We start from the raw sequence: 15,470 nt of genomic DNA on the forward strand, positions 1-15,470 counted from the left end.
AGGCTGCGTTAAAAGTATTAATTAGTGAAAGCCACATGAGCCACCCCGTCCAGAGCCGTGGCCAGACCTTTCGATTCCCCCCCTTGGCCTTGGTATGTACACGGTTCCTGCTTCATTCGAGCACTTGTCCGTGCAACGGTTCCCGTTCAAGGCTCTGATGAGGCCTTGGGAAGAAATAAATCCTATCAGCGTAGCACTTGATTCTTTTGCGATAATAGTCTCTCCTAGATTTACCCGAGATCACAGTCAGCCTGGGATGCCTCCGCTCGCTCCCCGTCCCTTGACTCACTTGCCAGCAATAGAAGAAGATAACAAGTCCCGAGGACTGCACACCGGCCTTGCTTGATGGATCCTGGAGCATTCGCGCCCAGAACCCCCCCGGGCCCGAACGAGACAACATCTCGGCCAGCGGGTGGCCAGCTGATTATCCCTTCTCAATACGATGCTGTTTCCGAGCAGACTTCTGCCGGGCTCGTCAACCAGCTCCTGGTCAGGCCGCACCTGTTGGACGTGGCCGTGGGGAGGTTCTCGTCGCCCTCCATCCAGCCCGGCCAGCAACGGCTGACCAAGAACATGGAGGCGGCGAGGACGGCGTATGCCAAGGCCTTTGTGGCGATCCAGAAATCCGTCAAGGACATGGACGCCGTCGCCGTCCTGACCCGCAGCTCCGAGCATGACGTGGCACAGACGGCGATCGAGATCTTCAACTCGCCCTTGGGCGAGGATAAAGGCCGGGTCTCGCAGTTCATCGACATCCTGCACCACTACTCGGGCGTCTTTGACGTGCTCTCCCAGGCAGGCGACTTTGCCTACCTGGCAGTGGTGTGGGGTGGAATCAAGATGTTGTTGCTCGTAGGTGCTCCTGTTGTCTCTTGCTCTCTTCTCCCCCTCCGGCTTGATCAAGCTTCAGTTGGGTGACTGACGATATTCAACTGGAGTAATTTGATCAACTGATTAATTAATAATTACGTATTATTAGATGGCCAAGAACAAGAAAGAACTCCTTACCAGGGTGACGGACATGCTCGTCGAGATCGGCCTCTCGCTCTCGCGCATCGAGGTCTACGCCGAGCTCTTCCCGACGGCGCGCATGGTCGAGCTCGTCTCCATGATCTACGCCGCCGTCGCCGAGTTCCTCGAGGACGTGATCGTCCACTTCGCCCGCAGGTCGGCCCTGCGCCTGCGCGTGCTCCTCTCCGCCTTCGTCCGCCCCTTCGACGAGAAGTTCGGCCGCGCCGTCGACCGCATCCGCCGCCTCGAGACGTGCATCGAGAAGGACGCGCTGCTGCTGCACGCGCTCCGCACCACCGCCATGGCGCAGCACCAGCTCGGCGCCTACCTGCAGCGGGCGCACCTGACGAGCGCCCTGGACGCGCACGCCCAGCCGCACCCGCTGGAGGAGCCCGCGTCGTCGGCGTCGTCGTCCTCCTCCGCCCCCGCTCCTCCCGTGCCGGCGCTGCTGGAGGAGGTCAAGCGGGCGCTCTTCCGCGGCCTGCGCGACCAGGCGACGTACCACGAGTCGCTGGCGGCGACGTACCGCGTGACGGCGAGCGCGTGGGAGCAGTGGTTCGCGGTGGAGCAGCGGCACCTCCCCTCCTCGGCGGTGTCGTCGTCGTCGTCGTCATCGTCGTCGTCGTCGTCGTCGTCACCACGGCGGCGGCGGGCGGCGGGCGGCCGGCTGAGCCAGGGCCTGTGCGACGCGCCGGACCACCAGCACGCGCTGCAGTGGCTCGCCCAGCAGCGGCGGCTGACGCCGGAGCTGCCGAGCTGCTACCTCGTCTGGGCGCCCGGCATGACGGCGCACGCGGCGGTCGCGTCGCTCGTCCTGCAGGTGCTGCTGCAGCGGCCCGGGGCCGTGGTCGAGTTCGGGCTGGACCGGCCGGGCGTGTTCGACCGCGCGCGCGACTCCATCGCCGCCCTCTGGGGGCTCTTCACCTACCTGATGCGCGCCATGGGCGGCGGGCTGGTGTACCTGTCGATCGGGTCGGCCGGGGAGGAGGAGTTCGCCGTCGTCGAGCGGTTCGTCCGGACGGTGCGGGCGTGGGACGGCCCGCCCATCTGGGTGACCATCATCCACCCGCACAACGGGGGCTTCGCGGGCATCGACCGGGCCACGGACCTGGACGGGCTGTACGACGTGCACCCGTCGCTGACGACCACGGACGCGCTGCACCACGTGCTGATGCTCGAGCTCGACGTCCACCACGTCTCGGACACGATCCAGACGGTGCTGTGGGAGGCCGCGTGGCGGGAGACGAGGTATGCCTCGGTGGGGATCAGCGTGTCGCGGGTCGTGGGCGTCATGGAGGACCTGGCGAGGGAGCTGGCGACGAGGGAGACGGACGTCGACGACGACGGAGCGGCCCCGGCGCTGACGGATGCTGCGCGCGAGCAGTGGATGGAGGGCGTGACGAGGTGGCTGAGCCACCCGGGCGCATCCAACTGCACGCGGGAGCTGGTCCAGAGGCACCTGGACGTCGTGCCCCTGGCCTTCCCCGACGACGTCCGTGCCGAGGTCGGGCGCCATCTGAAGCGGCTCGTGCTGCGGATCGACGGGGACGAGAGCAAGACCAAGTCGTTCGCGTCCCGGTCCATGACGGAAGCGCAGCGCCACCGCGTCTGGGATTACATGAGGGCGGCCATCATCCCGGGCTCCGAGGCCATGTTCTGCACGCACATCCGGGACCTGATGTCAGAGGCGCTGCAGGTCTTTGCCGAGATGCCGTGCGCGACGCCGAAGCAGGCGACCTACGTCGTCGGGCGATTGCTTGACCGCCGATTCGGGCCCGACGGGGTCTGGAAGAGTACCATGCCGACAGACGCGCAGCTGATGGTCCAGGGTATCAAGGAGGCCGTCAAGACGGGATTTGCGCGTACCATCGAGGCGTTGTCGGAACCGGTGGGAGCGCCCGAAGTCGCTGGGTGACTTGAAGGTTTCCATTCGATGTTCGCAACGATGCCTGCTGTCCATTATCGTGCTGGTTTTCATTTGCTCTATTAATTACCTAATTAGGCAAGTTGCCCGTGTTCTTCATCGTTCTGAATCTGCATTTCATCAGAGTAATGTTCAGCACGGATTATTGTATATACGGATGTAATTACTTCAGGTTGTCTTCCCCATGACTCCCCCGCTTCACTTACATAGTACTGCTGAGAACAGTGTTTTCTCTCTTTCGTTCGGCTTCCGCTTCCTCCAAGGCTTCGTGGGTCCCCGGGGGGGGGGGGGGGGAGGACTTCATCATCGTCGAAACCGACTTAGCTGGCTGGATAAGGCAATAATTACCTGTACGGGACGTAGGTGGGTATACACATCTATCCTTTAGTTATTCTGGGTTGTTCTCTACCGAGGTTCCATTGGGAGACAGAACAGACTCCGTACCAAAGTAGAGATTTGCCCCAGTGGGCTAGTCTAACTAGAAGGATAGCCTCTTTACTAGCAGGTTAGCTTACCCCCTTAATTAATAGTAGTTATACCTCTTTAGCTTACAAGCTTAGGCTTTAATAGTCCTTCTAATAGCTATAGCTATAAATTTCTCTCTATTATTAGAATAGTCCTATACTTATTTCTATTCTTTAGTTATAGTAAGTGGTCACAAGTCCGGGACCACCCCTACATTTCCTAGCCACTTACATTTTTACCACCAGACTTTAATATAGGATATCTTAACAACCACAAATTATATAGAAAAACTATTTACATTAGATAGTAGCCCTAGTTCTAAGCTTCAATATTTTGTATACCACCCCCTGGCTTTTTTGACTACGGCTAGCCGACATGGCATTCCCTAGATTAGCCTATCAATTAGCCCCTGCTTAATAGCCTACCACGCCTCCCGTAGGCACTTGGTAAACTCTTCAATATCTACCCTGTTCTACCTCAAATTCTATAGATCTAGGAATATCATATATAGCCTCCGTTTAAGAGCTACCTATACGTGTTCAATAAGGTTTAAATCAGGGCTATATACAGGCCATTTAATCTAGGAAATCTTCCACGCCAGGAGCTACTATTTGGTCAATTTAGATATATAGATAGGAGCGTTATCCTACTAAAAATACTAGGTCTTATTATAATAAGGTAGAAGGCCCTCTTCTAGAGCCCTCTAGTATGACTAGGCTATATAGCTATAGCTATTATAGGCCTAGGCTCTACCTAGGCTAATCGATAACAGGCTATACCCGGTTTCAGACCAGACCTATATACATTTATAGGGCATTCATAGGGCACGCGCTTAGGACCCGGTTAGGCTCTAACCTAAAGCCTAACCGAACCCTAACCGGAGTATATATATACCCCCTATATTAGGAAACGGAACCCCTTCTAGCACCTATACTTACTTTCCCCTCTTTCTTTCCTTAAGGTAGTTAAATAAAACATTATATACTTATCTATAGATGCTATAAGGCTAGTATATTATATTTTAATTACCTTCCTTTGATAATAACCCTCCTAAATAAATGACCGACGATTTAGTTATAGTAGAATCTAGAGTATATACGCCTTTAAGCTTAGTAGAGTTATAGGAACTTGTCTACTCCCTCTAAGTAGCGGTAATATAGTAGAACGCTATAATTGACTCCTTCTAGGCGTCTTGGACTTAACCTATACTAACCCCTAACTTGGTTAGGATGTCCCTAGAGAGATAGTAGCCTTAAAGGAAATAACTCCTAACTAAGGAACCTTTTGATGGTAAGAAGGAACTTTTTATAGCCTAGAAGAGTATAATAGAATATATCTTTATAGTGGATAGAGACTTTATCGATTCTAACTATAACTAGTAGGTTTTTATCTAAGGAAACCTAATATAATAGGTTTAGACTTAGGTTATAGCCTATTATAAATCTATAGGCCTAAAGACTAGGTATAACCTAGCCTAATTCCTCTAATACCTTAAGAGTGTCTTTTCTAACCCCTATAAGAAGATAGTTACCTTATTAGAGCTCGAGTTCTTATAATAGAGAGATAATAAGCCGTTTTCTGCCTTTATTATTTGGTTCGAGGCAAAACTCTTAAAGGTAGGTAGTCTTCTTTAGAATAATAAGATATACCTAATTAAACTATAATAATGTCTCTCCTTAAGACTTAAGTATATAGCTATTAGATAAGGAATTCCCTAAGATAATTATATAGTAATAGTAGAGAGATATTATAAAATTATAATAGACCTTAAGGCCCTCTACCTAGGCAAGAGATACTAATAAATATAAAGACGATAGGTAATATTTAAGCTATAGAGAGAGAAGGATATAGATAGGGATATACTAATAATAGGTATTAATTTAATATAGACTAACCTATAGAAGAAGGGTCCTAGTAAGGACTAATTAAAGGGATATAGAGGAGACGCCCTAAGGGTAAAATAGGTTAGCTAGGAGGTATAAATAATATAATAGGTAGCTAGAGTATATATTTAATATAAATAGAAGGGTTACTTTATTACCAAGTATAAATATACCCCTACTAGAAGACTAATATAATAGAATTAGCTAAGGGCCGACATTTATACCTTAGAGGCTAAGGAAGAAAGAGAGGAAAGCGACTAGTCTAATAAGGAAGATAGGGAGTAGGGAAAAGAATAGCCCCTAAGCAAAGTCTAGTAAGGGGGCTAGAAGACTATAACCACTAGGAAAGCGAGTTTATAGAGATTAGTAGGAGAATAGATAGACCCCCTTTTCTTATTCTAGTCTTTCTTAACTCTACTAGCTTTATAAATACTTAAGTAGATAATAGATATTCTAGTTATAATATTATTAGTAAAAGGATATATTAGAAGCTTAGACTTAAGTAAATTAGTTTACTAATCCTTTATACCCTTAGTACTATAATAGGGGTATATCCTAACCAGAAGATTACTCGAATAGTCTATATTACGATAGATATCGATAGATAGGAGAGTTAGGCTATATTTTATATAGTTCCTAGATTAGTATAAGATATTATATTAGGCCTTCTATAGATAGAATATTAGGAGGTTAAACTAGATATAAGTACTAGTATCCTTAAGATTAGGGTATAGCTAGGACTATTTATTTAGGAAGTCTCCTTATAAACTAAAAAGATAGAAATCTCCTAAATTATAGGTATAGTTTTTATAGGCCTAGTCTAGAGAGTATAGAAAAGGAAGACCTCTAATACCTTTCTAATTATAAGTATTTATAAAATAATAACTATCTTAGAATTAAGGCACGAACTCGATAGGGGTATAATAGAAAAGGGGAATAATTATCTAGAACTAGAGGTAACCTTACTAGAGGAGCTTTATAACTTCGCTAACCTCTTTAATAAGGAGAAGGCTAGTAGATTGCCCCTATACTATAGTATTACTAACTACTATATTAAGTTAAAAGAGGGTCCTAATAGGAAGATTCCTAAACTCCCCTAGGGACCCCTTTATAATATACTATAAGATTATCTATTAGAGGTCCGGAAATAGGTTATTAGTCTACTAGATAAGGGATAGATTCGAGCAAGTTCCTCTTCGGCCGCTACTCCTATCCTCTTAATAAAGAAGGTAGATAGGGGATAGAGATTCTATATAGATTACCAAGCCCTAAATAAGATTATAAAGTAGGATTAATACCTATTCCTACTAATTAAGGAGACTCTCTACTCCTTAGCTAGGGCCTAGTAGTTTATAAAGCTAGATATTAGGGTAGCCTTCTATTATATCTAGATTATAGAGGGGGACAAGTATTTAATAGTATTTTAAACCTAGTTTAGACTCTTTAAGTAGCTAGTCTACTCCTTTAGATTAGTAGGTATATCTATAACTTTCTAGTAATATATTAATAACGCTCTTGGTCCGATACTTAGAGACTTTATAATAGTATACCTTAATAATATCTTAGTATATATAGTAGGTAGTAGGAAGGACTATCTAAAATGAGTTAGGGAAGTTCTCTAGAGGCTATAGATAGTAGGATTAGCTCTTAACCTTAAGAAGTATACGTTTGCTATAAAAGAAGTCAAATACCTTGGCTATATTATTAAGGCCGGTACCCGAGTCTGTCCTAACCCTAAGAAGCTTGTTACTATCTATGATTAGGAGGCGCTACGGAAAGTTTAAGGAGTATAGAGTTTCCTAGGATTTGCTAACTTCTATTATAACTTTATCCCTAACTTCTCTAAAATAACTATACCCCTAATATAGTTAACCTATAAGAATACGCTGTTTCGATAGGGAAGGGAGGAGTAAGAGGCCTTTGAAGCTCTTAAGATGGCCTTTATCTTAGAGTTAATCCTAATATAATAGGACCCTAAGAGGGAGATAATCCTTAAGGTAGACTATTCTAGGACGGCTCTTAGTAGATGCCTTTCCTAACAAGGAGAAGATAGGGTTCTATATCCTATAGCCTATCATTCTATAAAGTTAACTATAGCTAAAAGGAATTATATAATCTATAATAAGGAATTACTTGTAATTATCTCCTACTTAAAGGCTTAGTCGGTAGAGCTTTATAGTATTATAGCCCCTTTCTAGATCCTAACTAACTATAAAAACCTTAAATATTTTACCTAGCCCTATCTAATTAGTAAATGATAAGCCTAATAGGCTAAGATACTCTTACTTTTTAACTTTAAACTCTATTACTATCTTAGATTATAGGTATCTTATCCTAATACCCTGTCTTATTATAAATAAGACTTCCCCGAAGATATATAATGTATTATATAACTCCTCCCTACTATTTAACTAGATACCTTTACTACCTTAGAGTTATTAGAAGCGTTTCTCCTACCTAAGGGGAGTAGCATTTTTATAGATAGCTCGTTTATAGCCCTTTAGGATAAAGGAATCCTTAAGGACAAACACTATAAATACTAGCTCTAGGCTATCTAAGAAGGGGCCTAGAAGTTCCCTAAGGAGGTAAATATAATATAAACCTAGATTATAGACTATTCCCTAAGTATATAAGGCGCTCTATAGTTTTAGGGGAGACTTTAGCTCCCTATATAGGAACCACTTATTATTACTATCTTCTAATATATTTATAATTCTCCTATATTAGGTTACCTAGGAAGGAATAGGTTATTTAAGATGCTCTAATAGGACTATTATTAGGATCTTATATCCTCTAATACGAAGCGGTTTACAAGGAACTATTATATATATTAAAGGGCTAAGGTATTACGACAATTATAATAAGGACTTCTCTAACCCCTACCTATTATTAACCGTTTTTAGAAATAAATTTCTATCGACTTTATAATTAATCTCCTAGTATAAGATAAGAACTTACCTTATTACCTTATAATAATTACTGATTAACTGTCAAAATATATCTAGCTTAAGGCTATATCTTCGATAGGGGCCGAAGCGTATATACTTTGGTTCTATAATATATAGTAGTAGTTCTATAGGTTTCTAATATAGATTATTACTAACTATAGCTTAGATTAGCTTAGCTAATTCTAGACTTCTCTCTATAAGATTGTTAGGATTAAATAGTTATTATTAATAGCCTATTACCCCTAGATAGATAGAGGTATAGAACGTATAAACTAGGAGATATAGACTATCCTATAGATTGTCATTTCCTTTGCCTAGTATAATTAGCCTAAATATCTTCTAGCTTACTAGCTTACAATTAATAACTATAACTTAATAATAACTAGAACAAGTGTAAGTTACCTCTTTTATAGCTATAATATAAGTCCTATCTAGTTTATTAACCTCCTAGACGCTCCTGCTTTAACCCTATAAGGGAGGGCTATTAACTTCCTATACTATTTAAAAGAAGGTATAGAGTAGACCTAGGCTACTATTATATATATATAGTAACGCTAGTAAGAAAACGCTAATCGATCTCGATACCTAGTAGAAAGGTTTAAGGTAGGGGATAAAATATAGCTATCCCTATATAACGTTAAAACTAACCGCCCAAGCCGGAAACTTAATTAGGTTAATACCAAATATAGAGTAATAGCGGTACCGATACTGCTAATTATCACTTTAGATATCCCCTAGGGCCTATACCTTACCTTCTATATTAATCTAATTAAGTATACTATATCTAACCTGCTCCCCTTATAATATATATTAGAGACTTACCCTAGCCTAGTATTAGAACTCTTATAGGATAGACTACTATAAGAAGAATATAAGGTAGAAGCGATCCTTATAGCTAGGAATATAAGGGGAAGAGGGAACCGCTATAATATACTAGTAAAATAGAAGGGATATAATACCTTAACCTAGGAACTACTAGAAAACTTAGAGAATACCAAAGCGCTTAACGCCTTCGAATAGGAATAAGGAGATATATACCTAAATAATAGGCCGGTTACGAAGAGGAAATGTAGGGGAATATACAAGTAAATAGTCTAAAATTTCTATATATATAGGTAAACCTAAGGTAGATAGGTAATAGCCGTATTATAGATATACCAACCTAACTAATTATAAAACAAACATATATAATAATAATATACTATATACTTACTCCTCTTCCTCCTTCGAGTACTCTACCTCCTCCTCTTCCTCTATTATATCTTTAGGAGCTATAGGGGCAGGCTCCTTATAGTTACAGACTAGGTATAATATATACTCGGCTAGAGAGCTAGAACGTTAGGTATAGGCTTGGCCGAAGTCGATAGGAATAGGTATAGGGTATATAGCGATAGTATAATAGGCCTAGGAGGTAGGTAAAGGTATACTTAAAATATAGGTAATAAGGGTAGTATTAGTATTAACTAAAGTCGATATATTCTTATTTATATATTATATCTAGTATAATATAGTATTATTTTATACGATAGCGTAATATATAAGTTACCTGGTAGCTTATAAGGTAGGGGTAAGGTTAGAGGTAGTAGGGAGAGTATTACTATAGTAGGAGGGAGTATAAGGGAAGGCGACTAGGGCCCGGTCGTTACTATAGTAATAAGGGGAGGTAGCCTAGGTAGGGGAGAAGGTAAGCTAGGCAGGGGAACGGTTAACCTATATAGCCTCTATAATTATAGTAAAGGAACGTACTAAAGTAATAAATATAGGTATAAGGACTACCTTATACGTACTATACTTAGTAGTCTTTAGCTAGGGGGGGGTCTTTAGGGCTATACCCTTATTATAATAATATATAATCTTATAGATACCTATATATAAATGTAAATAATTTACCTATAATTATAGGTCCTAAATATAAGGATTATAGGTAGAATGGTATATTATATAGGATATACTATAACTAAGGACGTATATAATATTATTATTACTTAGAATATAGTAAATATAATTAAGATAATATTATATCTTCTTAAGTAGGAGCTTAAACTCCTTATTAGAGGAGTTACCCTTAATAGTAAACCTACTAAAGGAAATGTTTTAATTCTTATATTAAAATTTAGGTAGTTAATAAGGGCTAAGACTTATATAGGGTAATCGTAATTAGGAAAATAGAAGGAAAACTTATACTATAATCTTTATTCTTATTACTACTAGGATAGTAGCTACTATTACTACTACTAAGTAAGCTAACTATAATAGACATTCTAAATAAAAAAAAAATCTTAGAGATATAACGTAGGTATAGATAGTAGGACATTATATAGGTAAGTATAGGTAGGGAGGAGTTTATAGGTTACAAAAAGAGAGGAAGTAAGAGTCGGAGGGAGGGAGAGGAGGAATTTATACACGTTTGGAAAGTAAGGCTAGGGAGTATATATAGGGCCCGAACAATAACTAGGCCCTACTTCGAACTCGAACAAAGGCTAGGACCTATATGACATTAAAACAAAGACTAGGACCTATATAAGACCTAAACAAAGCCGGGCCGTACGTATAGACCGCCGGCACGTATAGGACCTATTACTATAGTGACACTAGGCAGACCTACCTAGGCACCCGACTAGAAAAAGAGGGGGGGTATATTATAGGCCTAGGCTCTACCTAGGCTAATCGATAATAGGCTATACCTGGTTTCGGACTAGACCTATATACGTTTATAGGGCATTCGTAGGGTACGCGCTTAGGACCCGGTTAGGCTCTAACCCGAAGCCTAACCGAACCCTAACCAGAGTATATATATACCCCCTATATTAGGAAATGGAACCCCTTCTAGTACCTATACTTACTTTCTCTTCTTTCTTTCCTTAAGGTAGTTAAATAAAACATTATATACTTATCTATAGATGTTATAAGGCTAGTATATTATAATAGTATAGAGTACTTAGATCCTTCTCTATAATAATAAGCTTATTCTAACTACCTATCTATATTACCCCTTATATTATAATAGTAATATTTGCCTATATATAGTTCTTTAAGTTAATAAATTAGTAGTTATACTTCTTAGAAGGAAAATAGAATACCTAGGTAGTTAGATTTAAAGTGTTATTCTAATAGGAATATTTATTGGAAAAGATAATCTAAGATCATTAGAAATATCTAATAGAATAAGTATACTATATTTAACTTACCTATATTAGTTTATCCGTTTTTCTAAGCTAATCGTATATAAAGTTATACCGATCTTTCGCTACCTCCTTTGATAAGGGAATCCTCCTTTTAGTACGCCATTTCCGTAGATAATAGGCTTAGAGGCATCATTAGATAGTTAAAGGTGATACTTTCTTCCTAATTGCGTTAATCAAAGCCTTCTATACTATACATCGGTTTTTCTTAACTATCAAAAGGATATACCATTTTTCCAAACGCGAAAGAACCTCTAGATGGCCACTTCGAGGTCGGGACTTAAAAGTATAGTAAGATTTCTATAGTTTAATTATATGGTAGATGGTATGTTAGGATATGCTAAAGAGGGTTACTAGGGATCGCTTGCTTTGGCTAGTAGCTATAAGGCTATAAATAACCATTCGAATATATAGGCTCAATTCCTGGTTTGGCTGGTGGTTTACCATCAATTTGCGTATAAAATCGTATAGATTAAGGGCCATATCGTTGAATTGTAGGATGTTAAAGAAAAGGTAGGATACGCATGGGTGTCGCGAAACGCGTTTAAGTGGGTGGGGTGGTCCGGGATTTTTGACCCCTGATTGTAAATAGTATATACATATAGTAGTTAACTAACATACGGATAATCTCTCGTGGTCCCGCGCCAGGTACGGATACAAGTGCGGAGGTATCACTAGCAAACCCGAACCGCTACCTCAAGCTCTTTCTCGGCTCCTTGGCACCCACCTCGCTCGACGATCTGAAGAAATCGAAATCGAATGTTTGCACAATCTACGGATATATATATCCGTACTGTACACACATGTCAACACCGTCGGTCATCCGTTGCTCAGGCAGACGTTTTCGAGATGAATTGGCACCGGTATTAAGGGACACCAAAGCGGCGCCGGCTGCAAGTGATCTCGCCGCTCCCGCGTCGCCTGCTCGGGACAGGGTGTTTGTCAACACTGGCAAAAGCCCCGAAAAACAGAATTGCACGGGAGACCCTTCCAATACCGTGTAGAAGGTCAGTCACGATGGCGTTTGACGGATGAATTCGAAGGCAGGTTCTCAGCAGAGGATGGCGAGATTTCAATCGTGATCGATGGCCAGACAGGATCAAGGGGCCAAAACTAATTAAATCGTGCTATTAATTACACAGTTGGCCATTGCATTCCAGTCTCGTCTCACGTGAGAAGGCTAAGTAATATGTGAGATATTCAACATACTCTTCTCGCCGCATACGGTGCTAATGACAATAATACTTCGTAGACCTGGCCGGCTTGCTGCTAGTTTAGATCTTGGGGGTTCCTAGCATGCCCGACACTTCTGATTCTCCTAAATCCGAAACCAGGTAATTAATTACGTGTCACCGTCCTTCTGGAGCCGGTCCCTCTACTTAGTTCAGACAGCCTCGGCATCCTGCCTGGCCTCCTCCTTCTTCCACAGCCAGATGGCGTCGGCGTCCTTTTGCAGCTTGGCCTTCAGCTCGCCCCTCTTCCAGAGCCAGATCTCGTCGGCATCCTTGGTCAACTCGCTCTTCTTCCAGAGCCAGATGGCGTCGGCGTCCTTCTGCAGTTCCCCCTTCTTGGCTGATGCGTGTCCCATTCTTCGATTAGCATGAGCGAGTCGGGCGCACCAAGGCTTGTCAACTTACCAATCTCCGCCGTGGGAGCGGGCGCGGCTCCAGCGAGGGCGAAGAGCAAGGGGCCCGCAAGGGCAAGCTTCTTGAACTGCATCTCGTCGGGGCTTCGAGGCTAAGTCACAAGTGTGATCAATTGATGGGCTATGGAAGGAGATGGCAAGTTTCAGTGTCGAAGAGTGTCTGAGAAGAGCCCACCCGGCATGCTTCTCGTGAACTGTGTCCCAGATATAATAGTTACCTGGATGAGCCGCCGTCACGGCTGTGTCGAGTAGTCCTATGCACCTCAACCACGCCGACCTTCCTGTTATGGGGATCCGGAGGATTCGGTCTTTAGTCACTTCGAAGGATTGTTCACCTGCTCGGTCTCAAACGATGAGCGCTCGCATTTCGCTGTAGTGGGGTTGTTCGTACCGACAGCACTCGTAAATATCCAATACGATGTTGTGACGCCGCGGGGTAAGCGAAGCGGTTTTGTTGTTTTAGGAAGGAAGATGTGATCCTTCGGGGTCGCTCGGAACTCCGGCTAGAGATCTTCTCGAACACGACCCAATGATTGCCACGTCGGTTGCTGACTCTGCCTTGGTGTTCTGCATCCTTCACTCCCTCCTTCCTGATCATTCCCGGGCCCCTCACTCTGATGGTCAACGGGTATCCAGGGAGTTCCGGGCTATTTTGAATGTCTCTTCAAAGATAGTCCGTCTCTCCGGCTCTTCCCCTCCCCCCCCCCCCCCCCCCCCCAAAAAAAAAAAATAACAACGCGACCTTTCTCTAATTAATTACCTCTATTATTCGCATCCTCAAAGTGTTGATCAGGTTAATTACCCGTTAATATTACCTTTCTACGATGGGTTTGCTAAATCAGAAAGCTGAAGCGCTCTACTCACCCGTTCCTGATGACCGCTCAGCTGGCTCATCCGACAGTCTACTCTACGATGGAGACCTATCCGATGCCAGCCGCTTAAGGTCTCAGACGTCCCGTAAGAAGCTAGGGCTAATCGTTGTCGGGGGTCTCGCGGTCCTGCTGGTGTATTCTGCCCTGCTTGTGACAGCAACATCAATGTATTGGAAGAACGAAAGGTTGCACGGGGCCAATGTCATCGACTGTAAGTACTCATGATTTTCCAGACCGTCGCTGAATGCCCGCTCTTCGGCAAAGAGAATGCTGACACTAGTATCCCATCCCCCTCCCTCTAGCCCCGATCCGGGAATATATCCAATACGAGCCCAAGATATTCGAGATGACCGAAACCTCCAAGGACTACCCGCTGGTTGGGCAGCCCAGCGACGAGCTCGACCGGCGCTGGTCCAACTTGATGCAGTACTTCTACGCACAGGTTCCCGCCTCGTACATGAAGAAGCTTGGACGGGAGAAGACGGGAATCCGGCTGAAGAACGGCAATTACCTCGCCAACTATGCCTGGGTCCACCAGCTTCACTGCATCGTGAGTCTCCAATTCTTCTTCCCCCCTGGTTCGGAGATCCCGGCTATCGAACATCTCTTGTTAACAATGTACGCAAGAAACGTCTTCATCAGGCTCATTTCCCGGAGCGTTACTTTCCCAACATGACCGACTACGAGAAGGAGCTGCAAACGGAGCACAGCCGTGAGTCTGCTTCTGCATTTCGCCCGCGTCTTCCAGTTCCATTCATTCCCCTTCTTTTTTCACCGCTAGGTATGTCGCTGACTCGGCAACGCATCATCAGTCCACTGCCTCCAGATGCTGGTCGAGGCCATCATGTGCAAGGCCGACGAGACGCCCCTGACCATGATCTGGTTCGACAACAGCATCCTGCCCGGCGGCAACCGCACCATCGCCCACGAGTGCGTCAACTGGGACAGGCTCATCGAGGGCATGGAGAAGGTCAAGGTCGACCCCTTCGAGCCGGGCCTGCTCGTCCACCCCAAGTTCGGCCCCGTCCTGCCCGATGGCCGCGACACGGTCCTCGACAACCGGATCGGTTACATCTTCAACCCGGTGCCCTTGGACCGCGATCAATACCCCTGAAGGAGTAAAGCTCTGCCAGAATGCCAATCATAAACACGCGCAGTCGTCACTGCTCTGATCTTAGGGAGTTTGGCCATTTGGGTTTCCTAAAGCCTCAACTGTGAATTAGAGAAGAGGGGGAAAGGGGGGGCGCGGGTCCCAAATATGACTCCAAGATTGCAGCTGAAGGGACATGAGATGATCTGGTGATGGAGGTCTGGTTGTAGTGGTCAAAATAGTTCAAAAGATCGATGTCCTCTATCAACGTTTTCTGGCCCTGTGGTTCTATATAAGAAGAAGATGGGCACAAAGAACCTACCGTTTACAGGCATCCACAGGGCTTACTAATCTAACCTTACATGATAGACGTGTCCACGGACACGTACTATATCAAGTCCCCTGCCTAGAAAAGAAAACGTAGTACCCGCACTACAGGCTCTAAATAGC

The 15,470-nt window shown here is 44.3% G+C and overlaps 4 protein-coding genes across 4 annotated transcripts; 2 read left to right on the forward strand and 2 right to left on the reverse strand.

The window, feature by feature from the left end:
* Positions 1-1,221: 1,221 nt before the first annotated feature.
* P884DRAFT_315212 (uncharacterized protein) lies at positions 1,222-2,926 on the forward strand (the record flags this gene model as incomplete). Its single annotated transcript, XM_069445258.1, has 1 exon — positions 1,222-2,926. Exon 1 carries the CDS (start codon positions 1,313-1,315, stop codon positions 2,924-2,926), a length of 1,614 nt encoding a protein of 537 aa, XP_069294341.1. The 5' UTR covers positions 1,222-1,312.
* An 8,349-nt stretch (positions 2,927-11,275) lies between these two features.
* Positions 11,276-12,361, reverse strand: P884DRAFT_287507 (uncharacterized protein; the record flags this gene model as incomplete). Its single annotated transcript, XM_069443887.1, has 4 exons — positions 12,215-12,361; positions 11,768-11,991; positions 11,627-11,713; positions 11,276-11,311 (listed from the first exon to the last, which is right to left on the reverse strand). Exons 1-4 carry the CDS (start codon positions 12,234-12,236, stop codon positions 11,276-11,278), a joined length of 369 nt encoding a protein of 122 aa, XP_069294342.1. The 5' UTR covers positions 12,237-12,361.
* Positions 12,362-12,637: 276 nt separating this feature from the next.
* On the reverse strand, positions 12,638-13,248 carry P884DRAFT_73702 (uncharacterized protein). Its single transcript, XM_069446056.1, has 3 exons — positions 13,051-13,248; positions 12,793-13,002; positions 12,638-12,722 (listed from the first exon to the last, which is right to left on the reverse strand). Exon 2 carries the CDS (start codon positions 12,999-13,001, stop codon positions 12,798-12,800), a length of 204 nt encoding a protein of 67 aa, XP_069294343.1. The 5' UTR covers position 13,002; positions 13,051-13,248; the 3' UTR covers positions 12,638-12,722; positions 12,793-12,797.
* A 1,028-nt stretch (positions 13,249-14,276) lies between these two features.
* On the forward strand, positions 14,277-15,044 carry P884DRAFT_280377 (uncharacterized protein; the record flags this gene model as incomplete). Its single annotated transcript, XM_069443428.1, has 3 exons — positions 14,277-14,480; positions 14,558-14,642; positions 14,743-15,044. 3 exons carry the CDS (start codon positions 14,277-14,279, stop codon positions 15,042-15,044), a joined length of 591 nt encoding a protein of 196 aa, XP_069294344.1.
* Between the last annotated feature and the right edge of the window lie 426 nt (positions 15,045-15,470).

This window comes from Thermothelomyces heterothallicus (genome assembly GCF_042370625.1).
Source record: "Thermothelomyces heterothallicus CBS 202.75 unplaced genomic scaffold P884_scaffold_29, whole genome shotgun sequence".
NCBI lineage: Eukaryota > Fungi > Ascomycota > Sordariomycetes > Sordariales > Chaetomiaceae > Thermothelomyces > Thermothelomyces heterothallicus.

Coding starts and splice junctions, on each gene's coding strand:
- P884DRAFT_73702 (XM_069446056.1), bottom strand. CDS start 13,001: ATGGGACACGCATCAGCCAAGAAGGGGGAACTGCAGAAGGACGCCGAC.